At 39.3% G+C, this 25,506-nt stretch overlaps 1 protein-coding gene across 4 annotated transcripts; it reads right to left on the reverse strand.

The window, feature by feature from the left end:
- Window positions 1–1,172: 1,172 nt before the first annotated feature.
- lgals3b (lectin, galactoside binding soluble 3b) lies at window positions 1,173–25,299 on the reverse strand. Of its 4 annotated transcripts, XM_057858507.1 has the most exons (11): window positions 25,026–25,295; window positions 22,020–22,070; window positions 21,822–21,924; window positions 18,093–18,128; window positions 17,215–17,250; window positions 16,420–16,464; window positions 15,446–15,490; window positions 9,541–9,674; window positions 9,380–9,468; window positions 4,779–4,947; window positions 1,173–1,370 (listed from the first exon to the last, which is right to left on the reverse strand). In XM_057858507.1, the coding sequence occupies exons 1-11, from the start codon at window positions 25,137–25,139 to the stop codon at window positions 1,221–1,223; spliced, it is 972 nt and encodes a 323-aa protein (XP_057714490.1). In that variant the 5' UTR covers window positions 25,140–25,295; the 3' UTR covers window positions 1,173–1,220. The 4 variants fall into 4 exon arrangements, with proteins under 4 accessions (XP_057714490.1, XP_057714491.1, XP_057714493.1 ...); XM_057858508.1 differs by lacking the exon at window positions 17,215–17,250 and having other exon boundaries at window positions 25,026–25,299; XM_057858510.1 differs by lacking the exon at window positions 16,420–16,464 and having other exon boundaries at window positions 25,026–25,296.
- Window positions 25,300–25,506: the final 207 nt, after the last annotated feature.

Genomic DNA, 25,506 nt, shown 5'->3' on the forward strand with positions numbered 1-25,506 from the left:
CTCGTCAGACACACAAACTGGGAGAACTCTGTAGAATAAATAATAAATATCAGTGGAAATGGATTACGCTACAATACCAATTTTATTATGCTTGTTGTGAAAACTTGCGTATGTAAATCTGATGTTAGTAGATTGTTTTGTTCTTGGTTATGCGCGTGTCAGCCTGGCAGTTTTTTGCTTTTGACATGTGTAAAACGTATACAAAGTCAACTATCCTGAAGCATTTCAGTCCTGAGTCAAGCAAAACACATTCCTTCTTGTTCTTTATCCTGCCATATTTACACTATTGTTCAGAGGTCTAGGGTAATACTTATAAATATACAATAAATTCACTGTCCATGTTACAGAAAAGAGCCATAAAACATAATGCTGGCTTTAAGGACAACACAAAAATACCATCTTCAAAATATCCAGATTATGAAAAGTCACAGACTTTTTTTTTTTTTTTTTAAACGAAGAAGAGCATTATACTAGTTTGAGGGGGGAGCTTCACATATAGCATCAGAGGGTACGGACTAGAAAAGTTTTTGTGTTTCCATTTGTGGAGCGAGGCTATGGAACCATTTAGAGCAATGTCCAAATATGACCCATTTGATGAAACAGTATCAAAACATAGTTTTCACAGGGTGTAAGGAAGAGAAATGCGTCTAATTATAGGGTGTGATCACAAATCTGTTGTTGGCTAGGTCCTTTTCATTTTTGTGTTTATTGTTTTTATCATATATATGGTTATTTACTTCTTTTCTTAATATAAGGACTAGTAAAAGGACAGGATGATAGTTGAGAAATAGAAAAGCGGGGTAGGTTTTAATAAGCAAATGCTTTATTCTTTTTTTGGGGGGGCGTATTGAATAAATTCTCTTATTGTTGCAGACACCTCATTTGAGAACGTGAACACATTTCAACTGTTTGAATTAAATTGAATGAGTTAAAAGTTATCATTGCATTATTTATTCTTGGTTTTTTGGGGGGGAGGGTTAATAGTCAACATAAACTTGACCTTCTATTTGTTTCCATTTCAATGATTCATCTACATTTTTGATATTTGAACTTAATCACGGCAGCCGATGACTTCAAAATCTACAGGTAGAGGCCAAAGCATTCCCACGCAGTTTCTCACATAACTGTATTTCCTAGTATTGATAAAAAAAGAGGTCAAACGGCAGGATGAGGTCATCAAAGGTCAACTTTATTATTCCACCTCCCTGATAGTTCAGAAGTCACTGAACGCTGACGTGCGAGAGCGTGACGTCATTGTAGATGTCCAATTTTTGGATGTGGCTGAGGTTTCCCGTGCGATGCTTGAAATCCAAGATGTGAGAGCCGTCAACCAACACCTTGAACATCTGCGACGTGCACTCGATCCGCATCTGATACAAACAAAGGGAGAAAGCAAACACGTCAAATCACACAAACATAAAGTGTGATCAGAATTAGAATTCATTCATCTGTTTGATGATCCTCAAAATTATCACTGATTAATGGACTCTCAAAATACAGGGTGTCCATAAAGTCTCTTTACCATTTCAGAAATTTATTAAAAATGCAATTGATTAGATATATTATTTAGATTTGTTCTACTGTATTCAGCGTTTATTGAATTTTTTTTTTAACCTCTTTTATTAATACACTTCTACATGGGCGCCATTAATTGCACGAAGCACATCAAGACGGTACTCGATTTCTTGCCATGTTCGCTGTCGCATAGCCTCATCAATTGTGGCAATGGCATCAGTAATCCTTCGCTTAAGGTGAGTAATGTCCCTTATCTTTGTTCGATACACGATATCTTTAACATAGCACCATAGAAAGAAGTCCTTGGGAGTCAGTGTTTCCCCTAGGATTTTTTGAAGCTGCGGTGGTGGGCTGCATCGGAGTCGGACCGCCTCACCATGTCGTGCCACGGCAAAATTGCGTCATATCATGACCAATTTTTTTCCCCCCACATTTTGTTTTTCAAGACGAACCATAACAAAGATTTATTTGAAATATTTCATTAGCCAGGCTAATGTCGTCGCTCCAGCTACGGTACATTTACGTAAAATGCGTAGCTGATTACAACTAGATTACCCTACATAATAATTAGTGTTGCACCGATACCATTTTTGGGGCCCGATACCGACACAGATACCTGGCTGTGCAGTATCGGCCGATACCGATACCATTCCGATACCACTGTTTGCAAAAAAAAAAAATATATACTGTGTGTGTATATATATATATATATACACAGTTAAGTCACGGTTCGGTATGATTTTCGATACAATTCAATACATTTAATGCTCTGAAACAGAAAATACAACTGTTTTTTTTTTTGCTAACAAGCAAAAATAACAGTGCCATCATATAAACAAGCATTTTAGTGCATAATATTTATGTGCCCACTTCTTACTGATCTGAAGAAATTTTGTATATAAGTGCTGAGAACAATCTTAACTGTTTGTAAAGTGGGGCACACTGTTGATTGCTGCAGCTCTCTTAGCAGCTATATTTACCATATAAGCAAAACATCCTATTTGTAGTCCGAGTCCATCTGTAACATGTGCTGAATTAACAGTATTTGCAGCATTATCTATAGTCACTGGTATGGATTGATTTGGCCTGCTTAACTTCCATTCGGTCATGGCGGTTTCTAATTCATCAATGGACAATATGGCGTCGTTCTGGGCTCACGCAGCTAATGGCATGGGATCTAATGTAGCACATCTAGGTTGCTATTTGATGATATCTAGCGTGTGCGCGCGAGAGTTAGCATGGGATCTAACATAGGACATCTAGGTTGCTCTCTGATGATATCTAGTGTTCGTGCTGCGCCACTTGAGTGTTTGCTGGCCACAGAAGTCACTTCTGCTCATTACTGCATAACACCAGCATATGAGAATCGACTTTCATAAACAAGACGAGTTTGAAGTACGGCGCTCTTAATTTGCCACTCATTGTTCATCATGAAACCATGAGTTTGCTTAGTCTCTCACGGTCTTAACCTTTCTGATTCCATCGGTGCACCAACAGCGGGCGTTAGCTTACGCATGCTAATCGTTTGTGAATGCCATGTTGGAAGAGCAGCGCAACATCGCGGATATGCGTTGTAGTGAACATCCTGAATATTGATGATGAAAATATTATCGTGTGGTAATTTCGAATCAAAAACATACAGATATCATGCACCGGGATTTGGGAAGTTAGCTCACGTGGGGAGGACAGTTCATTTTCGCTCAAGTGGCGCCAGTTGATGGTATCGGCGCCCTAAATGTTGGTACTCGTCGATACCGATACCACCAATTCGGGCCGGATCGGCACCCTCTGCCGATACTGGTATCGGTATCGGTGCAACTTTAATAATAATACGTTTTTTTTTCTTGTAGCAATGGTACGACTTAAATCTCGTAGTCCTTCTTTTTTCTTTTATTTGGCCCTAATATTTACTACAGTAACACAACAATACTAGTCCTTCTGTTAATGGACCAATGGCGTAGGTTTTAATCCGACCCATTAATCTGTTCGTCTTTAACACTCAAAACAAGATGGAAAAATTATTCGAATAGATTTAAGAAAAATCATCAGATTAAAACGTTATAAATTTGCAGTGTGAAAGTTAGTACAAATCAATACAGATTTATTTTTGCATTGATCATTTAGCCTATCAATTAATTAGGTTCATATTGGTGAGAAATGTAGCCCTGACCCCCGTTCACCTAATCATTTTGGTTTTATTAATGTCCTGTCCCCAGCAAAAAGTGTACATGCAGGTTATGCTGTGATATCGTCCCCACCAATATTGAGACCAAACCTACGCCCTTGTAATGGACCCATTTCAAAGTGTAGAGGGAAATTCTAATTGCCGTGAAAAAGTTTTATTGGTTTCGGTGAGAAGGTGAATAGTTTTTTTGTTGTTGTTTGTGAACTACATTTCCACACAAATGCACATCGAGGTACCATTTAGCTTAACAAGGAGAAGTATAAGATACATTTTTTGAGTGTCCCAGAGCTCGTGAAACTTGGGGGAAAAAAGCGCATTTATCAAGGTTTCGTCAGCCGTGATTGCGTATATCCGATCGCTGTAACAGCCCTGCCCCTCTGCAGCGGGCTTCCGTAACATGCGACCGCTATCTCGCTTCCCTATACATCACAGCTCCTCGTCCGAATGTCTCTTAAGGGGGCCTCGCAGAGTTACGGACGTTACAATAGACAATGAATAGGTTGCCGCTGACCCCTTCACACTAGGCTGCCGCTAGTTTGAAACGGCCTTAAAAATTTTTTTTTTTAAATTAAAAACATCTTTTATTAGCTTTTATTTTAGTGTGGCGGTGCGCCACAATATTTAATATGTAGGGGAAAGCCCGGGAGTGATATCTGGTGAACGTGGCGGCCAAGGAATTGGCCCATGCCTTCCAATCCATCGGTCTAGAAATGTTTGATTGAGGAACCCACGAACATGCAGCCCCCAATGTGGTGGTGCACCATTTTGCTGAAAAATGATGGTTGGTGGAAGGTCATTCAGTTGTGGTGCCACATATTCAGTTAAAAGGTCAAGGTAAACATGGCAAGATGTGTCTTGATGTGCTTCATGCAACTAATGGTGCCCATGTAGAAGTGTATTAAAAGAGGTAAAAAAACAAAAATTCAATAAACGCTGAATACAATGGAACAAATCTGAATAAAAAAGCTAATCAATTGCATTTTTAATAAGTTTTTGAAATGGTAAAGAGACTTTATGGACACCCTGTAATTGGTTATGGCAGCCCTAGTATGGCGGTTAATGGAACGACGGCGTTCACCTGGAAGGGCTGTCCCGCCACGAAGGGGAAGCGCAGCAGTTGCCTCTCCTCGCCGCCCCAGCGGCCACCGATTTTACTGTTCCTCACGATCACCTTCTTGCCGCCCTCGTTAAAGCGAGGGTTGAAGTGGAAGGCCAGATCCTGAGCGGTGGAGATGTCCACCGTCACCCTGCGCGGGAACGATAGGGCCAGCAGTCACAAATCGTGTTTCGGTGCCATCAACGATTACATATCACCGCAAATGTAGCATGCCTGATGACCGGAATCAAGTCATGCTGAAAACGCGTGGTGCCTCTGTGTCCAAATTTAGTGTTGTTTTCGTCAACGATGACGACAACGAAAATATTTTGTCAACGAACAATTTTTTTCATGACGATGACGTCACGATGATGCGCTGAAAACGTGCCTTGGGAGACTAAAACATAGCGAGATGGATGCCAGTTGTCGTCTGACGACGCGAGAACGAGATGAAAAATTCGCCATAGTTTTTGTCATAAATTAACAATGTGTGATATTTTCTTTTTGTATGTGTAGTTAGAACCAGTGTTGTCAGTAACGCGTTACTGTAATCTGATTACTTTTTTCAGTAACGAGTAATCTAACGCGTTCATCTTTCTACACCAGTAATCTGATTAAAGTTAGTTTCCTTAGTGTCTCTGCGTTACTATTTTTTCATTGCCTCATAACGTATGTAGAATGAAGAATATTGTAGTCATGTACGAAGAGCATTTTGAATAGAAAATGCTAAAGTAAAAGGTTCCCGGTACGTGTTTCCATGACAAACTCTAAGCTATTTCCTGTTTTGGTCTGGCTTTACGTGTTGTGGGACTGAGGCAGGTGGACATTCGCGCCGAGTGTTGAGACGTTGCGAAGGAATGTTGATCTGTGGATATCCATGAATGAAGGTGAGTATTTTTCCTTCATTCTGGAGGGTATCGGCAAAAGGTTGGACCCCCTACATGCGCGGCCGTTTCGTAGCTTTGCCGTAGCAACGACGGGCAGTCATCGCTCCAAGTTGGCAAACTTTGTTTACATCATGTGCGTGTTGCACTTTTATGCCGTGAGGTGATGTCTTCGTTTAGCATCTGTGTGATGTGTTGTAAGTCCGATTGAGTGTAAAGTGCTTAGTTGCCGCCACGTTTTGTGGCCAAATTGACCGCCTGTGTGTTGAGAGGAGTACTTCCAGGTTGTCAATGTGCACGGCTGCACGCGCATCCGCGCCCGCCACCACCTTTGTGTTTATTGCACTGTACAATCCACTTGTGTGTTGTTGATTATTGTGCCGTCAGTTTGCATTGTTTTACATTGGCACAGATATGCTGTTAACCATAACCCGAAATTCAGAAGTTTTGACATTAGGCTTAAACTTAGAGTTAGCGGGGTTTAATTGGTCGGTGGAGTTGATTTCAACAAATTCCAAGCACTTTGTCAGATATTTGTTAGTTTCAGGGCTCCGGAGTGGCTAAGCTAGCGAGAAATTCTGATATTCCCCTTTAAATTCAATCGTCGGAAAGTCAATTACATGTGATGACATTTTTCTGTTGTCATCATTGAGGCGGCAAAGGGAGAAAAATGGGTAAAAAGTAACTGATAGATTACTTTTAAAGTAACTTAGTTACTTTGATAATGAAGTAATCAGTAAAGTAACTAGATTACTTTTCTGAGGCGTAATCAGTAATTAAATTATTTTTTCAAGTAATCTGTGACAACACTGGTTAGAACGCATTCAGCAGTTTTTGGTCGTGTCAGTCATGTGATGTGCTGCGCCCCCCCCACCCAACTGGCGTGGTTAGGCTGATTTTTGTGCATCTCGTGTAAAATTTGAGATTTTAAAGCCATTTCAAAAAATAATCAGGATTTTTTTAGGAAACTACTTTAAATTTTTGGGGGGTCACTGCTTATGGAAACTCAAATAAGTATTTAGTCAACCACTAATTGTGCAAGTTCTCCCACTTGAAAATATTAGAGAGGCCTGTAATAGTCAACATGGGTAAACTTCAACCATGAGAGACAGAATGTGAAAAAAATAGAAAATCACATTGTTTGATTTTTAAAGAATTTATTTGCAAATCATGGTGGAAAATAAGTATTTGGTCAATACCAAAAGTTCATCTCAATACTTTGTTATGTACCCTTTGTTAGCAATAACGGAGGCCAAACGTTTTCTGTAACTCTTCACAAGCTTTTGTCACACATTTTGCTGGTATTTTGGCCCATTCCTCCATGCAGATCTCCTCTAGAGCAGCGATGTTTTGGGGCTGTCGTTGGGCAACACGGACTGTCAACTCCCTTCACAGATTTTCTATGGGGTTGAGATCTGGAGACTGGCTAGGCCACTCCAGGACCTTGAAATGCTTCTTACGAAGCCACTCCTTTGTTGCCCTGGCTGTGTGTTTGGGATCATTGTCATGCTGAAAGACCCAGCCATGTCTCATCTTCAATGCCCTTGCTGACGGAAGGAGATTTTCACTCAAAATCTCTCGATACATGGCCCCATTCATTCTTTCCTTTACACAGATCAGTCGTCCTGGTCCCTTTGCAGAAATACAGCCCCAAAGCATGACGTTTCCACCCCCATGCTTCACAGTGGGTATGGTGTTCTTCGGATGCTATTCAGTATTCTTTCTCCTCTAAACACAAGAACCTGTGTTTCTATCAAAAAGTTCTATTTTGGTTTCATCTGACCATAACACATTCTCCCAGTCCTGTTCTGGATCATCCAAATGCTCTCTTGCGAACCGCAGACGGGCCTGGATGTGTATTTTCTTCAGCAGGGGGACACGTCTGGCAGTGCAGGATTTGAGTCCCTGGCGGTGCATTGTGTTACTGATAGTAGCCTTTGTTACTGTGGTCCCAGCTCTCTGTAGGTCATTCACTAGGTTTCCCGTGTGGTTCTGGGATTTTTGCTCACTGTTCTTGTTATCATTTTGACGCCACGGGGTGGTATCTTGTTGCCTGGCTCTGCCAGACTATTCTCCCTGTATTTTTCAAACACTGAGAGAAATAGTCTGGGAACCATCCCATTAACGGCCTTTCGAGCAGGTACACAATCAATCGACAAATCAGATTCGTTTATTTGCGTGACGTGTTCTTAACGAGCAACGTCACTCTTGCGCGTCGAAAGTCGTCTCCAACACAGATGGTGAACGGGAGAGCCGAGAATATGTTCCAAACCACGGTAAAATCCGTTTTAAATGACCAAAAACACATCGACACGAGTCATTGACAACAGTCTGTCTCGCGCTAGCCATGTTGAATAAACTCCGCTCTCTTCGTATGTTTACTTCCGCGCGCAAGTCCCTCGTCCTTCCCTCGTCATTTTACTAACGTCACGTCTGCCCGTCGCTGATTGGTCCACTCCGCTGTCTGTTTGCTGTGGCTTGCTCCGCCCTGGAAATTTTATCTGCGTGAATGGTGGCCAGACTCAAAAGCCGGAACAGCGGTGAGTCTGGTGTACCAGGCAAGATATCTTGCATGGAGCCCGAGATCGAGGGAGATTATCAGTGGTCTTCTACGTCTTCCATTTTCTAATAATTGCTCCCACAGTTGATTTCTTTACACCAAGCGTTTTACCTATTGCAGATTCAGTCTTCCCAGCCTGGTGTAAGTCTACAATTTTGTCTCTGGTGTCCTTTGACAGCTCTTTGGTCTTGACCATAGTGGAGTTTGGAGTGTGACTGACTGAGATTGTGGACAGGTGTCTTTTATACTGATAATGAGTTAAAACAGGGCCATTAATACAGGTAACGAGTGGAGCCTCGTTAGACCTCGTGAGAAGAAGTTAGACCTCTTTGACAGCCAGAAATCTTGCTTGTTTGTAGGTGACCAAATACTTATTTTACACTCTAATTTGGAAATAATTTATTTAAAAATCAAACAATGTGATTTTCTGTTTTTTTTCCCCCACATTCTGTCTCTCATGGTTGAGGTTTACCCATCTTGACAATTACAGGCCTCTCTAATCTTTTCAAAAAGGAGAACTTGCACAATTGGTGGTTGACTAAATACTTATTTGCCCCACTGCATATGCCTAAGGTAGGTGCCTGTTTTGGTTTTAGGTCGGTAGCGGCTTTGGTTTTGAAAATATTTGAATTTGAAGTTTTTGAAAATAGGCCCCCCTACGGATCGGCCCCGAGTCCCGTCAACTGATAGTGAAGTCTATGACTAGCACAAACTATTTTTTACAGCACAAACAAACAAACGATTGACATCATTTTTATATAAATTTGCATCCGATGGGGCGCAAACTTTACGGAGGTAATCGTGTCCTATCATGAGGTACTCAAAGGTTCCCACTTCCCACCGCAGTAATATCTGCCCCAAAATGTGCAGAGTGACTCAAAATGAAAAGTAAGTGACCTGTAAAAGCCTGGAACATTCGTTCATTCGGTCAAAATGGATTTGACGTCTAACGCCGTCAAGGGCAGCCAATGAGTTAACACGGAAGTGACTCGAAATGGCCCAAAAAAGGGTAGGAAGCCAGCTCAAATCTATAGGAAGTGACTCACAGAGTAAAGCATCCCCACGCAATTGTTGTGACATATAAAATGAGACACAATGTTGGGTTCAATTTTTGTCATGGTGCGGACGTTTCAACTAACTTGTTGGCGTTGGGTTTGATGGTTCCATTGATGTTAATGACACTCCCAGCTCTCAATCCGCCAGGAAACTTTTGGTTGTAAGGGACCGACTGCAACACCCCAAAAAAATTCGGGATCAGATTACAAAGCTTTTTATTGGTTGTCAGCTACACGCGCCTTACCAGAGAAGTGCTGCCTCCCGTTGATGGAGTGAACCAGCCGCCGGACCCCGGGGAGGGGGCCGGAGCCGGAGCAGGGGCAGGGGCAGGGTTGGAGGGCTGTCCCGGAAACCAGCTTCCACCCTGGGCGGGTGCACCTGGTGAGAATGCCACATTAAACTCTTCATGAGGGTCAAAATTTGTGCTGCACGGATACCAAATCTAATACCTGGCTGATGCCAATACCTTTCTTTTAAAGGGTACCACAGACTTAGAGACTTGTAGGCTGTAATAAGTAGGGTTGGGCATCGAGCATCGATGGGACCCGGTTCTATCACTCCGATGCTCCCTGAATCGTTCGAATTTTTAAATTTCGATTCCATGTTTCGATGCCCTGACCGCCGAGCAGAAAAAATTGCTCAAGTTCAAAGACTTATATTTATATTCAAGTTAAAATTAGCCCTGTGAGAAGTTCATATAATCGAAAAAAATCATCGAGAAGTTAAGACTTCAAAATAAACAATGCAATTTTTTTTACCCTGCCTTTTTTTCACCCTGCGTCTTAAACGAATTGGAATCGAAAATCGTTCGGAGCCGGAATCGAAACGTGGAACTGTAATCGGACTCGGATTTCAAACGATGCCCAACCCTAGTAATAAGCCACAACAGTTTGGATTGGCAACTGATTTTTTTTTTTTTTTTTGCTGTTTTTTGCGTCCCCCCCAGTTTTTCAGTTTTAGATTTATTTTTCGTTTTTTTTTTTGTTTGTCACCCCTTCTCCCAGGTTTTCACTGTTCGCAAGTTTGTTTGTTTTTTTGCATGTGTAATTTTTCCAACAAACATTCATTTGCTGCCATCCTCCCGCTTCAAATGGATTGGACATTTTACTAGTGCAGTGTTTCTACAGGTTTCAGCAAATCTCATTTAATGCTTTTTAATGCCACTTTCACTAATTTACTGCCCATGTTTGGCTGCAGATAGTGTCACACACACACAAATTTTAAGTAGTTGTCCGATAATGACTTTTTAACCGATGTCCCGAAATTTTCAACTCCAAAAATCCGATACCGATATATGCGGTCGTGGACCATAAGTGGATTTTAAGGGTGTCCAGGTCCCACCTGGTGGCCGAAAGGTGTCATTGCATGAAATTGACTTCCCTATAGACCCTACCCACCGATGTCACAAAATCACGTGATCACTGTATTGTTCCGCCCCCTTGTCCGTCATTTTGTGTCTGTATTATCAATGATCTCAATTGATCGAGCAATTTATAATGCATTTCATGGAAGATCCGGTGCTTTCGGATGCCGTAAACTCACTTGATGCGTTGCATAAAACGCGTTATGTGGAAAAGCTTCAGTTTATCCATTCGCAAGATCCATATTTGATGCCTAAATCGATGTTTTTCGACCCGCTGACTTCGCCATATTTGCCTGACATCTGCTAGCTACCCTGATATTTACAACTATCTTGTCCACACAAAATCAGCCTATTCTCACAAATGTTTGAAAAACTTTAAGAGCTTGGAGGCTTATAAATACTTCGTTGCTGGTTGGGTGTAACAGGTCCTCGTCCATGAAAATTCGGCAGGAATCTATCTTGTGCTTGGAAAGGTGAGTTACGAAATTTTCAATTCAAAATCTTTTGTTCTTGCTAACATCCACTGTCAAGTCTAATGTATTTCATGTCATTTGTCAATGGAGCTAGGGCTTTTAATGTTTATATGGTTTAGCGATAGCACTCTCACTACATACATACGTGTATGTTGTCGGCGATTAGCCTAGTAATGATCTTAATTGTGGTTGTCAGCCCAAAGCCCTCTAAATATATATTAAATGCATCTTACCAGATATAAAATGACTACTACATAATCTGTGGTAATCGTTTGGAGCCCAGTTTTCTCGTCGAATTGCAGCAGTCCATCTCGCTCTCTCCTCTCCGGGTCTCTTGGAATCCGGTAGAACTTCAAGTCTCTCCGTCTATCTTCTCTGTTATTGCAACCGACCGCCACACACGCCTTCACCATTTTGATTATTAATGTTAACAGCAGAAAAACACGCCGTAAATAGGAGGAATGTACGTAGCCGTAACAGGTAAACACGATGTGTTGACGGACAATTGGGCGGCACCAGTCAGGGGGGCGGAGTTGTGACGTCACGTGGGTAGGGTCTATATATATATATATATTAGGGGTGTTACGGTACACAAAAATCTCGGTTCGGTACGTACCTCGGTTTTGAGGTCACGGTTCGGTTCATTTTCGATACAGTAAGAAAACAAAATGCAAAATATAAATGTGCTAGTTGTTTATTACACACCTTTGTGCTTTCAACAATAGGAACATTAGCCTATACAAAGCTAGAATTCTGCTCAAAAAGTAGCGGGTATTTAAAAATAATCCAACAACAATTTGCCTTTCAGACCCCGCGTATTGGTCAGCTTTCTTTCTGAAAGAAAGAACAAAAAAGAAGTCTTGTGCTAAAGAGAAAAGCAATCCCAATGACAAAGATTTGAACATGTATTTTACAAACGAAATGCCTCAATGAATCATTTTTTTTTCTTATGAACGGTTTTCAAAAGCTTTATTGGTGGTTTTTCTCAAGTTAAAGGTCCACACAGAAATTAATACATTTAATTGTGTAAGCAGGATCTGTATTATTCTTATTATTTAATTACAGGTGTTTTAGCTCATTTCAATTTATTTTATTTAAATGGGCTATTATTTTTTTAATTATGTGTTTATATTTTACAAATTTGATGTAGTATTCATATGTTGTATAACTTTAGTTCCTATGTGAATATTAGTTCCTACATGCTTTGTTGTGGTAGGAGGGTTTTGTATTGAACACGGGGCCGTGTTGGTTATTATTATAGCAGAGAAGACAGCAGTAAATCAACAAAGACAAGTCAACTGTGCCCCGATCTACCACTCAAGAGATCTGATGGACTCGAAAAGTGGGTTACGATTGCATATTAGTTTGAAAATCGACTGGATCCACCGTATTTTTACACGAGTGACTTCTGGTCTGCCCGATCCTAGCTACCGGTAGTTGTATTGACGCAGGAGGGTCGCGTCTCGCGTCAAATAATAAACTCTGCCGTTCTTTTCGCGTGCGTCGTGTTGAGCCGCTTCTGGGATGTGTCTCACACCCGGCCGCACTGCGACTGGTGTGCATTGGCTGATTGACTTTAACGGCCGCGTTGCGTTGTCGTGCCGTTGACGTTTCTGGGTTATATACTGTCCTACCGTGTTGGTCCTTATTATAGTAGAGAAGAAAGAGTATATATAATCTACACAAAGAAACTGTAAACCGATCGACTCACAGCCTCGAAAAGTAAGGGTTACATTACGTCAGAAACTCGTTCGGTACGCCTCCGTTCCGAACCGAGCACCACGTACCGAAACGGTTCAATACAAATACATGTACCGTTTCACCCTTAATGTATATATATATATTAGAGATCGATGCCGGGATGCCGATCGATCGGGTCAGATCACGTAATTTTCAAAGTATCGGAATCGGCAAAAAAAAAAAAAAAATTCTTTTATTAAATCGTTTTCTAATTGTATTTAACGTTACAGACATAATATGTTACACTTATCCAGAGTCTTTAGTTTAGGCTTAAGGTAGGGTTATCAAATTTATCCCAATAAGGGCGGTGTTTAATTAGAAAAAAAAAAATGTACCACGTTAAAATATTTAACTCAATTAATGCATGCGCTGTATGACCCACTCACGCATTGTCGCACTCCATCTGTAATAGCGCCGTTTTGCCCATATAGAGAGCTAAAAGGCAGCGTATAATGAGTAGAGTGAATTTTGGCAGCCTTTGGAACATTACTTTAATTGGCTAAAGCCGTACAATCCCTCTCCCTACGATTAGAAGTATCATGCGAAGAAATGTGGGGTAGCAAGGTAGCAATTGATCTTTTTCTTAACTCCTTAAGTTATATCCCATCGCAGAGAACATATATGAATTGGTAGAACTACGCACAGTCGTGGTTTCACTTGTCATGGTTCCACTTCCCATCATGCATTGGGCATGGCCTCCAGTATCATTTACTGAAAGCTCAACAAATACACGGCAATATTTAGTCACAATATACAAAGTCACAAGTCTTTCTATCCGTGGATCCCTCTCACAGAAAGAATGTTAATAATGTAATTGCCATCTTGAGGATTTATTGCCATAATAAACAAATACAGTACTTATGTACTGTATGTTGAATGTATATATTCGTCCGAGTTTTATTAATTTTTTTTCTTAATGCATTGCCAAAATGTATATGATCGGGAAAAATTATCGGGAATGATTGGAATTGAATCGGGAGCAAAAAAAAAGCAATCGGATCGGGAAATATCGGGATCGGCAGATACTCAAACTAAAACGATCGGGATCGGATCGGGAGCAAAAAACATGATCGGAACAACCCTAACATATATATATGTATATATATATTAAGTTGTAAAGCAATAAAACTGCAAAAAAAAAAGAATGGAATGAACAAAAAAATATTTTTATAATGGGTCAAAATTATTTTTCGAACAGATCATGTGACTCGCGCCTTAGACGGTCATTTGCTTTGCATATAATTTTGGAAAAGAAAAAAAAAAAGGGGAGGGCAATTTTATTTTTCAAATGACTTTTTTCTTTGATTGAAAATATATATATATATTTTTGATTGAAGCAACTTTTTGGGGGATTGAATGATTTAGACACAAATGTCCTACCAATTATATGGCCCAATTAGCATTCGAAAACGTTTTCTATGATTGAATTTTTTCTTTTTTTGATTAGAGTTATTTTTCTTTTTGTAAATATACGTATATTTTTGGAAGCAACTTATTTTTTGATTGAATAATTAAGACAAAAACATCCTAGCCAAAATGTGGCCCAAACACAAATCAACATTAATTCAATCAAAAAAGTTGCTTCAATCAAAAAAAAAAAAAAAAAAAAAAAAAAAAAAAAAAAAAATCAAAGAAAACTAGCTTTCACGTGCATTTTTTTGAGTTTCAAATTCATTTTTGCTTTCCAACACAATTTTTTTTGATTGAAGCGACTTTTTTTTATTGAAAATATATATTTTGATTGAAGCAACTTTTTTTTAAATTGAAGCAACTTTTTTGGATTGAATAATGAAGACACAAATCTACCTCCATATGGCTACGCCGAGGGGATAATCAATCATTTATTATTCATTTAATTTTTGCACCATGAATGCAAATGGTCTGCTCCACATAAAAATCCCAAGCATCTTAGTTTGGATATATCTAATGGTCAATAAGCATAGCTGCTGTGCTAGGTTGTGACCAGCCCTTATACAAAGGCAGAAAGCTTTCAGATTCACTTTGAAGGCAACATCCATATAGGCTCAAAACCAATCATGAAAAACTGATGTCGATTTTATCCGATATCATTTTAAAATTCATTTATCACCTGAAATTATCGGGTAGCCGATAGTCTCGGCTCTCTCATTCCATAATGAGCTTATCTTCTCTATCAGAGAACTCGATAAATAATTTTCCAAAAAGTTTTTTTTTTTAATGTCAACATAATTTTGAATGCCTCAGACGTTTAGCTCAATGCTTTTTAAGGCCTGAATTTTTACAAAATGCACTGAATGACATTTTATGCTTTTTAATGACCCGCATAAACAGTCTATCGATAAACTCATTTCAATTAACAGCAAAATCATCATCTTGTGAAGGTCAACAACTGCTACTTTTACCGTAGCGTCCGTAGCTGGTGGCCATCTTGGGTAGGTCCACCAGCGATTGGAAACTAAATTTCACATCAGCGTATTATTTCTTAGTACATCCTGAGTCTGATGTCATTTTAGTACCATATCGGTACCGGTACTAGTATTGGTATCGGTGCGACACGAGTCAAAATCCCCCTCCCGATTGACCCAAAAACTTACCGGGCCACGGGGGCTGGTTGGGCTGATTGGGCTGGGTGGGCGCACCTGGTGACAGCATGAAAATGGTTACATGGGGGGGCCAAATTTCTTCCCTAAGAGCAGTGTTGTTTTCGTCAATGATGACTAAAATGGAAATATTTCGTTGACGAACAATTTTTTATTTTTTTTTGCTAACGAGCTAAAAATGTGTCTTGGGAGAGTAAAACATAACGACATAGGTAGGTAAGGTAAGATTTGTCATCTTATCTTGGCAAGCAAGAATATGCAATGTTTTCGTCAATGATGACTAAAATGGAAATATTTCGTTGACGAACAATTTTTTTTTTTTTTTTGCTAACGAGCTAAAAATGTGTCTTGGGAGAGTAAAACATAACGGCATAGGTAGGTAAGGTAAGATTTGTCATCTTATCTTGGCAAGCGAGAATATGCAATGTTGCTTGAGCCTTTAAAGGTCTCTGCTGACTGATCATAACACACTAAATGTAACTCTTACCATTAGCATAGCATTCCCATTCGCCTTAGTGATTGGTTACGGCAAGTGTCCTCTTAAACTTTCGGACAACTTTTTTTTACATATACTAGTAGTTCGTAGTGTCCAGGTGGGTATAATTCGTTGAAAATAATTTACGGTTATCCTGCTGAGTGTGTATTATCACGTGATAGATTTGTGGATGTTTGTAGATGCTACAATATGTGCTCGTCTGACAATGTTCATTTGAAATAGTTGGAAACTTTTTTAAATCTATTTTTGCAGTAAAACGGTTAAATTTTACGCACGAAAATATTGTGTAATAGTCGACTAAAACTAGATGAAATTAGTCTGAGTTTTCGTTAACAAAAACTAGATGAAGACAAACACATTTTGAAATAAATAAAATATGACCAAGACTAATAAGTATTATCGTCCAAAAGACGAAGACGGAAATTAAAAGGACTGCCAAAAACAAAACTGCCTAAGAGACCCCAAAACTTACCGGGCCACGGAGGCTGGTTGGGCTGATTGGGCTGGGTGGGCGCACCTGGTGACAGCATGAAAATGGTTACATGGGGGTCCAAATTTCTTCCCTAACAGCAGTGTTGTTTTCATCAATGATGACTAAAATGGAAATATTTCGTTGACGAACATTTTTTTTTTTTGCTAACGAGCTAAAAACGTGTCTTGGGAGAGTAAAACATAACGACACAGGTAGGTAAGGTAAGATTTGTCATCTTATATTGGCAAGAGAGAATATGCAATGTTGCTTGAGCCTTTAAAGGTCTCTGCTGACCGATCATCACACACTAAATGTAACTCTTAGCGTTAGCATAGCATTCCCATTCGCCTTAGCGATTGGTTACGGCAAGTGTCCTCTTAAACTTTCAGACAACTTTTTTTTACATATACTAGTAGTTCGTGGTGTCCAGGTGGGTATAATTCGTTGAAAATAATTTACTGTTATCCTGCTGAGTGTGTATTATCACGTGATGGATTTGTGGATGTTTGTAGATGCTACAATATGTGCTCGTCTGACAATGTTCATTTGAAATAGTTGGAAACCTTTTTTTTAATCTATTTTTGCAGTAAAACGGTCAAATTTTACGCACGAAAATATTGTGGAATAGTAGACTAAAACTAGATGAAATTAGTCTGAGTTTTTGTTAACAAAAATTAGATGAAGACAAACACATTTTGAAATAACTAAAATATGACGTATTATCGTCCAAAAGACGAAGACAAAAATTAAAAGGACTGCCAAAAACAAAACTGCCTAAGAGACCTCAAAACTTACCGGGCCACGGCGGGTGGTTGGGCTGGGAGGGCGCACCTGGCGACAGCATGAAAATGATTACATGAAGGTCCAAATTTCTTTTGTATGCTAGGTTCATACCGCAGGTCTTAATGCAAAATTCCGATTTTTTTGGTCATATCTGTTTTTTTCGGCGTGCCCGTTCAGTCTGCGTTTGACCATTGAGCCTGTTCAAGTATCACGCATGCGCACTAATTTGCAGTCCGAGATGCGCTTAGCAAACTTACCCACATGCACAGGAGCATCAAAACAAATGCTGGCTCAACGTCATTCTAGGGTGATGAAATTTAGATTTCCAAAAAGAGGACACAAATAATCACCATTTAGTCTTATATTCAAAGTTTATATGGATTGATAACATGCACGCACGCACACACGGATAGTTTGCCCTGACTCTCGGCCGAGTAAGCAATCTTGAAATATTGCTCATTTGGAGCACAAAGAAAACAGAACATTGTCAACATTACCCCCCCACCCATTTTAATTTTTTTTATGGCTGTTGTCAAGCCCGCCTCTTCCCTAAAAGCCGCATTTAAGTTAGGCGTTAACGCTAATGCACAGCTAGTGCCCTGTCTCTCCCGGTCTTTGTTCTTTGTTGATATAATTTCTGCGTAAATCCTGATTTGGGGGACTTGACAGTTCAGACCGCAGCCAACTTCTGGAAAAATGTGGCCCAGGTCGGATTTTAACCACATGCGAAAGTGACCTAGATCGGATTTGAAATGGTCCACTTTTATATGACTTTTCACGTTCAGACCGTTAAGTTAATGCCTCACTAAGGGTTGGAAAAACACCAAAAATTCTGATACGTGTATTAAGACCTGGGGTATGAACCTAGCCTTAGAAACCTCAAAACTTACTGGGCCACGGGGGGTGGCTGGGCTGGTTGGGCGCACCTGGCGACAGCAAAAAAGACAAATCATTATTATTTTGATAGTGGACTAATTGGCTTATACAAATAATGTGTTATTTTGTTTTATTACTCTGAGCTTATTAACATTTGACCCGGAAATGTGCATTGGAAAAATAATGATTGCTTTCCAAAGCAAAAGCTTTCGAAATCAGAATAAGTTTTTTTTTTTTTTAAACATTCCCCCCACCCCCTTTTTCAATTTAATTATGCTCTCTCATGTTCTCACCTCGAGTTAGGGTTTAGGGGTTCAAAAAAAAAATCCTTTAAAAATTGTCCTCCTGTTCAAAATTTTTCTTCCCCAGAAAATTGAGACTTTAAGATCACACATGCATATAGGACAATTTTAAAATTTGGCCAAATTGGGGGTCTCGGAGCAGAACTTCAAGTCACCTGAGTGTTTTCCGCCATATATACAGTGTATCACAAAAGTGAGTACACCCCTTGCATTTCTGCAGATATTTAGGTACATCTTTTCATGGGACAACACTGAAAAAATGACACTTTTACACAATGAAAAGTAGTCTGTGTGCAACTTCTATAATAGAGTTAATTTATTTCCCCCTCAAAATAAGTCAAAATATAGCGATTAATATCTAGATCCCTGGCAACAAAAATGAGTACACCCCTTAAAAACTACAGTACATCCCTAAATGTCCAAATTGACTACTGCTCATCATTTTCCCTCCAAAATGTCATGTGACTCGTTAGTGTTACTAGGTCTAGGTGTGCATAGGGAGCAGGTGTGTTCAAATTTGTAGTAGAGCTCTCAGACTCTCTCATACTGGTCACTGAAAGTTCCAACATGGCACCACATGGCAAAGAACTCTCTGAGGATCTTAAAAGACGTATTGTTGCGCTACATGAAGATGGCCAATGCTACAACAAGATTGCCATCATCCTGAAACTGAGATGCTGCACAATGGCTAAGATCATCCAGCGTTTTAAAAGAGCAGGGTCCACTCAGAACAGGCCTCATGTTGGTCGTCCAAAGAAACTGAGCGTACGTGCTGAGCGTCACATCCAAATGCATTCTTTGAAAGATGGTCGCAGGAGTGCAGTCAGCATTGCTGCAGAGGTTGAAGAGGTGGGGGGTCAGCCTGTTAGTGCTCAGATCATACGCCGCACTCTACATCAAATTGGTGTGCATGGCTGTCACCCCAGGAGGAAGCCTCTTCTGAAGACGGTACACAAGAAAGCCCGCAAACAGTTTGCTGAAGACACGTCAACAAAGCACATGGATTACTGGAACCATGTCCTATGGACTGATGAGACGAAGATTACTGTATTGGCCCAAATATAAGACGGTGTTTTTTGCATTGAAATAAAACTGAAAAAGAGGGGGTCGTCTTATATTCGCGGTCTAGACATTATACCCATTCACTACGCTAGATGATGCCAAATATCATTGAAGCGATGTTCTGTCATGACAGATCTCAGCTACTCTCAAGTTTAACCAGTTTTCATAATTTTATTGCAATGTTTTTCCTTATTCAGATTTGTTTCAAGACTACAGTTAGACTTCACTTTGATGGTTAATGCAGTTATTGCAATTTTGTCGTTTTATCACAATAGATTGTTTATTTACATTTCAAAATCCAGAAGCCATTCATTTACGAATGTGATTGCATTTTAGTTTACATATTTAAATGTTCAGATATTAAGATTTGAATGAGGCAAAATAACATGCTTTTTCTATCAAATATATTGTTATAATCATTTGTTTCGGATGTACTGTAATTATTTTCTGTATAAAAATTAATTTGGTGTTCAAAATGTCTTTTTTCAAACTTGAGTCTTGAAAAAGAGGGGGTCATCTTATAGTCAGGGCCGTCTTGTATTCGGGCCAACGCTGTAATTTGTTTGGTTCCGATGGTCTCAAGCATGTGTGGCGGCGACCAGGTGAGGAGTGTAAGTGTGTCATGCCTACTGTCAAGCAGGGTGGTGGGAATGTCATGGTCTGGGGCTGCATGAGCGCTGCAGGTCTTGGAGAGTTACATTCCATTGAGGGAAACATGAACTCCAACATGTACTGTGAAATACTGCAGCAGAACATGATCCCCTCCCCCAAGAAATTGGGTCGCAGAGCAGTGTCCCAGCATGACAATGACCTCAAACACACCTCCGAGATGACCACTGCTTTACTGAAGAGGCTGTGGGTAAAGGTGATGGACTGGCCAAGCATGTCTCCAGTCTTGAACCCAATAGAACATCTTTGGGGGATCCTCAAGCGGAAAATGGAGGTGCGCAGAGTCTCAAATATCCGGCAGTTCCGCAACATTGTCATGGAGGAGTGGAAGAGCATTCCAGTGGCAACCTGTGAAGATCTGGTCAACTCCATGCCCAGGAGAGTTAAGGCAGTTCTGGATAAAAGTGGTGGCCACACAAAATATTGACAGTGGACATGTTGGATGAAAATATTGACAACTTTAACTAAGGAGTGTACTCACTTTTGTTGCCAGGAGTTTAGATATTAATGGTTATATTTTGAGGGGAAAATAAATGAACTCTATTATATAAGCTGCACACAGACTACTTTTTATTGTGTCAAAGTGTCATTTTGTCAGTGTTGTTCTATGAAAAGATATACTTAAATATCTGCAGAAATGCGAGGGGTGCACTCACTTTGGAGTTTAGATATTAATGGCTATATTTTGAGGGGAAAATAAATTATCTCTATTATATAAGCTGCACACAGACTACTTTTCACTGTGTCAAAGTTACATTTTGTCAGATACACTTAAATATTTGCAGAAATGCGAGGAGTGTACGTACTTTTGTTGCCAGGAGTTTAGATATTAATGGCTATATTATGAGTTGTTTTTAGAGGAAAATAAATGAACTCTATTATATAAGCTGCACAGACTACTTTTTATTGTATCAAAGTGTCATTTTGTCAGTGTTGTCCCATGAAAAGATAAATATCTGCAGAAATGCGAGGAGTGTACTCACTTTTGTGATACACTGTATATATACTTTTGTATTTCTCCTTGAGTACACTTTTTTCTTAGACACCTGTACTTTTACTTACAGGTAAGTATTTTTGCCCCTGTGTCGGTACTTTTACTTAGGTTAAAAAAAAAAAGAAAAAAAGAAGCACTTCATCCACCACTAAAAAACAGCTCTTATTGACGCTCAAAGCTAAATAGAAGAAAATATCAAACTTTATTGTTCGAACATTCTTTTATTCCCAGTTTATGTGCAAAAACAGACAACATACTTTTTCTTAGGGATTGACTGCGGTAACAGTTAAAGTCAGGTAGCACTCGCCACCTGGCAACCTTTTTGTAAAAATAAGATATTAAAATTTTCAATGTTGGATTACACACAGTTAATTGTAAACCATTACCAATGAACATACACTCCCACTTAAGGTATATTTTTATATTGGCTAAAATAAAAGTGCAAATCGTTCCAAAACTGAAAAAGTATCTCTTGAAATAGTGCACAAATAAATACTCAGTGTTTCAATTATTTCTGCCTAGTGTGAGACCAACGTAAACATTTCCTGATTTGAAAATATAAAATAAGTATACTTCAAATAGTGTTAGTCATACTGCACTTGATAGTTCCTACTCTGTACATTCACCATAACATTCCTAACAGTGATCAATGTGTTTTGAGACTGAATGAAGCAAATTTGGACAAATTTTCAATGGAACAATGTCTAGTGAGTTACCTGGCCACGGAGAGGGATTCGGCTGGTTTGGCTGTTGCGGCCATGCTCCCGGTTGGTTGCTGTTCCCGGGGGAAGGCCAATCCCCATCCAGAGCTTGGGACAGCTGACGTGACAGACCAACGACAAACGGACAAAGTCAACACAAAGTAACAAAACAGGTACGGCTAAGGTAAGCTATGGAATTTTCTCCTGACTTACATCCATCTTCTTTCGCGGTGAGAGAGGGAGATGACACAAGACGAGTGACAACTTGAACAAGAACAAACTGGTTTGAGTGTCTGGCAAAAAAAAATGTCTGGCATCTTACACAAACACGCCCTCTCACAGATACGTCTTAAACAAAAACACCTCCTAAACCACAAGCTTTTTTTTTTTTACCACTGACAAATGTTTGGAAATTTTGCTTAACAATTTTAAAAGGCACGCATTGAAATACCATTAAACGACTTCACTGGTAATTGTTCCAAAACTAAAAGGAAGTGAGCCAATGTCAACGGGAAGCGATCCATAATTGCCCAACAAACAAACAACTGACTCAGTAATGCACCCAAATCAATAAAAGGTAGGGGTGTAACGGTACACAAAAATCTTGGTTTGGTACGTACCTCGGTTTTGAGGTCACGGTTCGTTTCATTTTCAGTACAGTAAGAAAAAAAAAAAAAGCAAAATATAAATGTGCTAGTTGTTTATTACATACCTTTGTGCTTTCAACAATAGGAACATAAGCCTATACAAAGCTAGAATTCTGCTCAAAAAGTAGCGGGTATTTAAAGATAATCCAACAACAAATTGCCTTTCAGACCCCGCGTATTGGTCAGCTTTCTTTCTGAAAGAAAGAAGAAAAAAGAAGTCCTGTGCTAAAAAGAGAAAAGCAATCCCAATGACAAAGATTTTAACCTGTATTTTACAAATGAAATGCCTCAATAAATCATTTTTTTTTTCTTATGAACGGTTTTCAAAAGCTTTATTGGTGGATTTTCTCAAGTTGAAGCGCCACACAGAAATTTATTATGTGTTTATATTTTACAAATGTGATGTAGTATTCATTTATATTGTATATTTTATGTCTTATAACTTTAGTTCCTATGTGAATATTAGTTCCTACTTGTTTTGTTGTGGTAGGAGGGTTTTGTATTGAGCCATGTTGGTTATTATTATAGCAGAGAAGACAGCAGTAAATCAACAAAGACAAGTCAACTGTGCCCTGATCTACCACTCAAGAGATCTGATGGACTCAAAAAGTGGGCTACGATTGCATATTAGTTTGAAAATCGACCAGATACACGAGTGACTTCCGGTCTGCCCGATCCTAGCTACCGGTAGTAGTATTGACGCAGGAGGGTCGCGTCTCGCGTCAAATAAAAAACTCTGCCGTTCTTTTCGCGTGCGTCGTGTTGATCCACTTCTGGGACGCGTCTAACATGCGGCCGCGCTGCGACTGGTGTGCATTGGCTGATTGACTTTGGCCACGTTGTCGCGCCGTTGACGTTTCTGGGTTATACTCGCCTACCGTGTTGGTCATCATTATAGTAGAGAAGACAGAGTAAATATAATCTACACAAAGAAACTGTAACCCGATCGACTCACAGCCTCGAAAAGTAAGGGTTACGTTACATCAGAAACTCGTTCGGTACGCCTCCGTTCCGAACCGAGCACCACGTACCGAAACGGTTCAATACAAATACATGTACCGTTACACCCTTAATAGAAAGTGATCTGAAATCAAGAAAGTGACCCATAGAGGTCACACTATCAACAGGATGTAAGCCAAATTCAACAGGACGAGATCTAGAAATTCCACATAATCATCAGGCAGTGGCCCAGAATTGCCCAAATATCAATAGAAAGTGATCTGATATCAATATGAAGTGCCCGGAAATGCCCCCAAATTAACAGGAAGTAGGTGACACGGAAATTCCTCAAACGATAGAGGAAGTGACCTGCAAATTCCTTTTCTATTTTAAATAGAAAAAAAAATGTAAAAAAATATTTATTTATTAGTTTATAATTTTAAACGTATTTATTTCATGCATATTTTTAAAAAAGAGGAAAAACATTCATTTTAGTTCTTAACCTGTGATTTTAAATAAATAAATAAATGAAAAATATATAAATAAAAGCAGTAAGTGGTAATTTTTCATCTGGACTTCAATCCCCGCCTCCCAAAAAACACACAAAATAAAACGGAGAATTTTTTAAATATTATTTGATTTCTGTAGCGTTTTATAATATTGAATATTTGCAAAAATCTGCTTTTATTTTGAAAACCAACATATTTAGTTCCAGAATATTCAAAGGGCAAATTTTGTCACCCCCTATTTTTGGCTTCCCATGCACATTTCAAGCTCTTATGCGACTAGAAGTGGGAACCTCTTGGTACCTCACGATGCGATACGATTTGTGATACAAAACTCACGATAACGATGATCTGACGATATGGCGATACGATTATCGATACATTGGTCAGGAAATGATTCTTGGATATTCTACAAACAACTAACAAACAGAAAAATAAGCTTCTGCTGTGAATTGGAAAGAGTTTATCAGTAGTAGACGTCCAATGACTCCAATCCATTTGAAGTGGGAGGGATGGCAGCGAATGAGCAAATGTTCATTCGCTGCCACCCTCCCAGTTCAAACAGACTGAACGTCTATGGCCGTCAGTGGCAGCCAGTGTCAGGCAATGATTAATTAAAGTAATTTGGTGCCATTTAAGTTCATTTACCTGTTGATTTTCAGTTACTTCCTGTTGATTTGGGGGTATTTTATGGGTCACTTCCTGTTTATTTTTATTTACCGAACAGGAAGTGACCTGGGAATCACCCAAATGAACTGGCAGTGACTCAAACTCAACAGAAAATGACCTGTAAATGCCCTAAAATGAAAAGCAAGTGACCTGTAAAGGCCCTGAAAATCGGACAGAATGACTTGTTGGTTCCTTTTTATATATTTATTTTTTAGACATTGATACCTTTTCAAAACGAAATCTCGATTCTTGGCAGGAGCATATCGATAACCTTTTGGGATACAAATTATCACGATATATCACAATTTCGATATTTTGTCACACCCCTTATATGCGACAGTGAAAAGAATGAAAACAAAAATCTTAACTTTCAACTTCTCGTCTTTTCACGCCAGGTTCTCTCGTCGTAGTAAATAATCCACCACTGATAATGTTTCGAGTGAAAAGTTTCTTCTTACCTGTCGTCGACTTGCTGAGTCGTCTGCACGAGTGAGCGAGAGCCTCACCTTGTTAACGAGTCCGGGCCACACCCTCTGTTGAATTCTTGCCACGGGCTGTTGCCGTGTCAACATCTCGAACACGCCCGTCTACAATAACACATCCACAATAGCGACAACACCATGTGCACACTAAGCTTTGTCAAAAGTATTGAAAAGTATGCAGTTATCCATACTGAATTGTTTTTTAATCGTATTTTTTTCCTTCCTCTTTCCTTAAATATTCAATATAAAAAAATGTAGAAAAATCATTTAAAAAACCGAATATTCCTTTTTTACTTATGTTTTGTGTTTAAAAAAAGGAAATAAAAGGGAAAAGGTGAAATATGAAAATATTTACTGTATTCGTTTTGTGAAACAAATGTAAAAAAACTAAAAAAGGTTATTTCTTTTTTCTATATAAAAAAACTAAAAAAGGTTCTTTTTTCTATTAAAAATACAA

Source organism: Corythoichthys intestinalis, chromosome 15, assembly GCF_030265065.1.
Source record: "Corythoichthys intestinalis isolate RoL2023-P3 chromosome 15, ASM3026506v1, whole genome shotgun sequence".
Classification (NCBI taxonomy): domain Eukaryota; kingdom Metazoa; phylum Chordata; class Actinopteri; order Syngnathiformes; family Syngnathidae; genus Corythoichthys; species Corythoichthys intestinalis.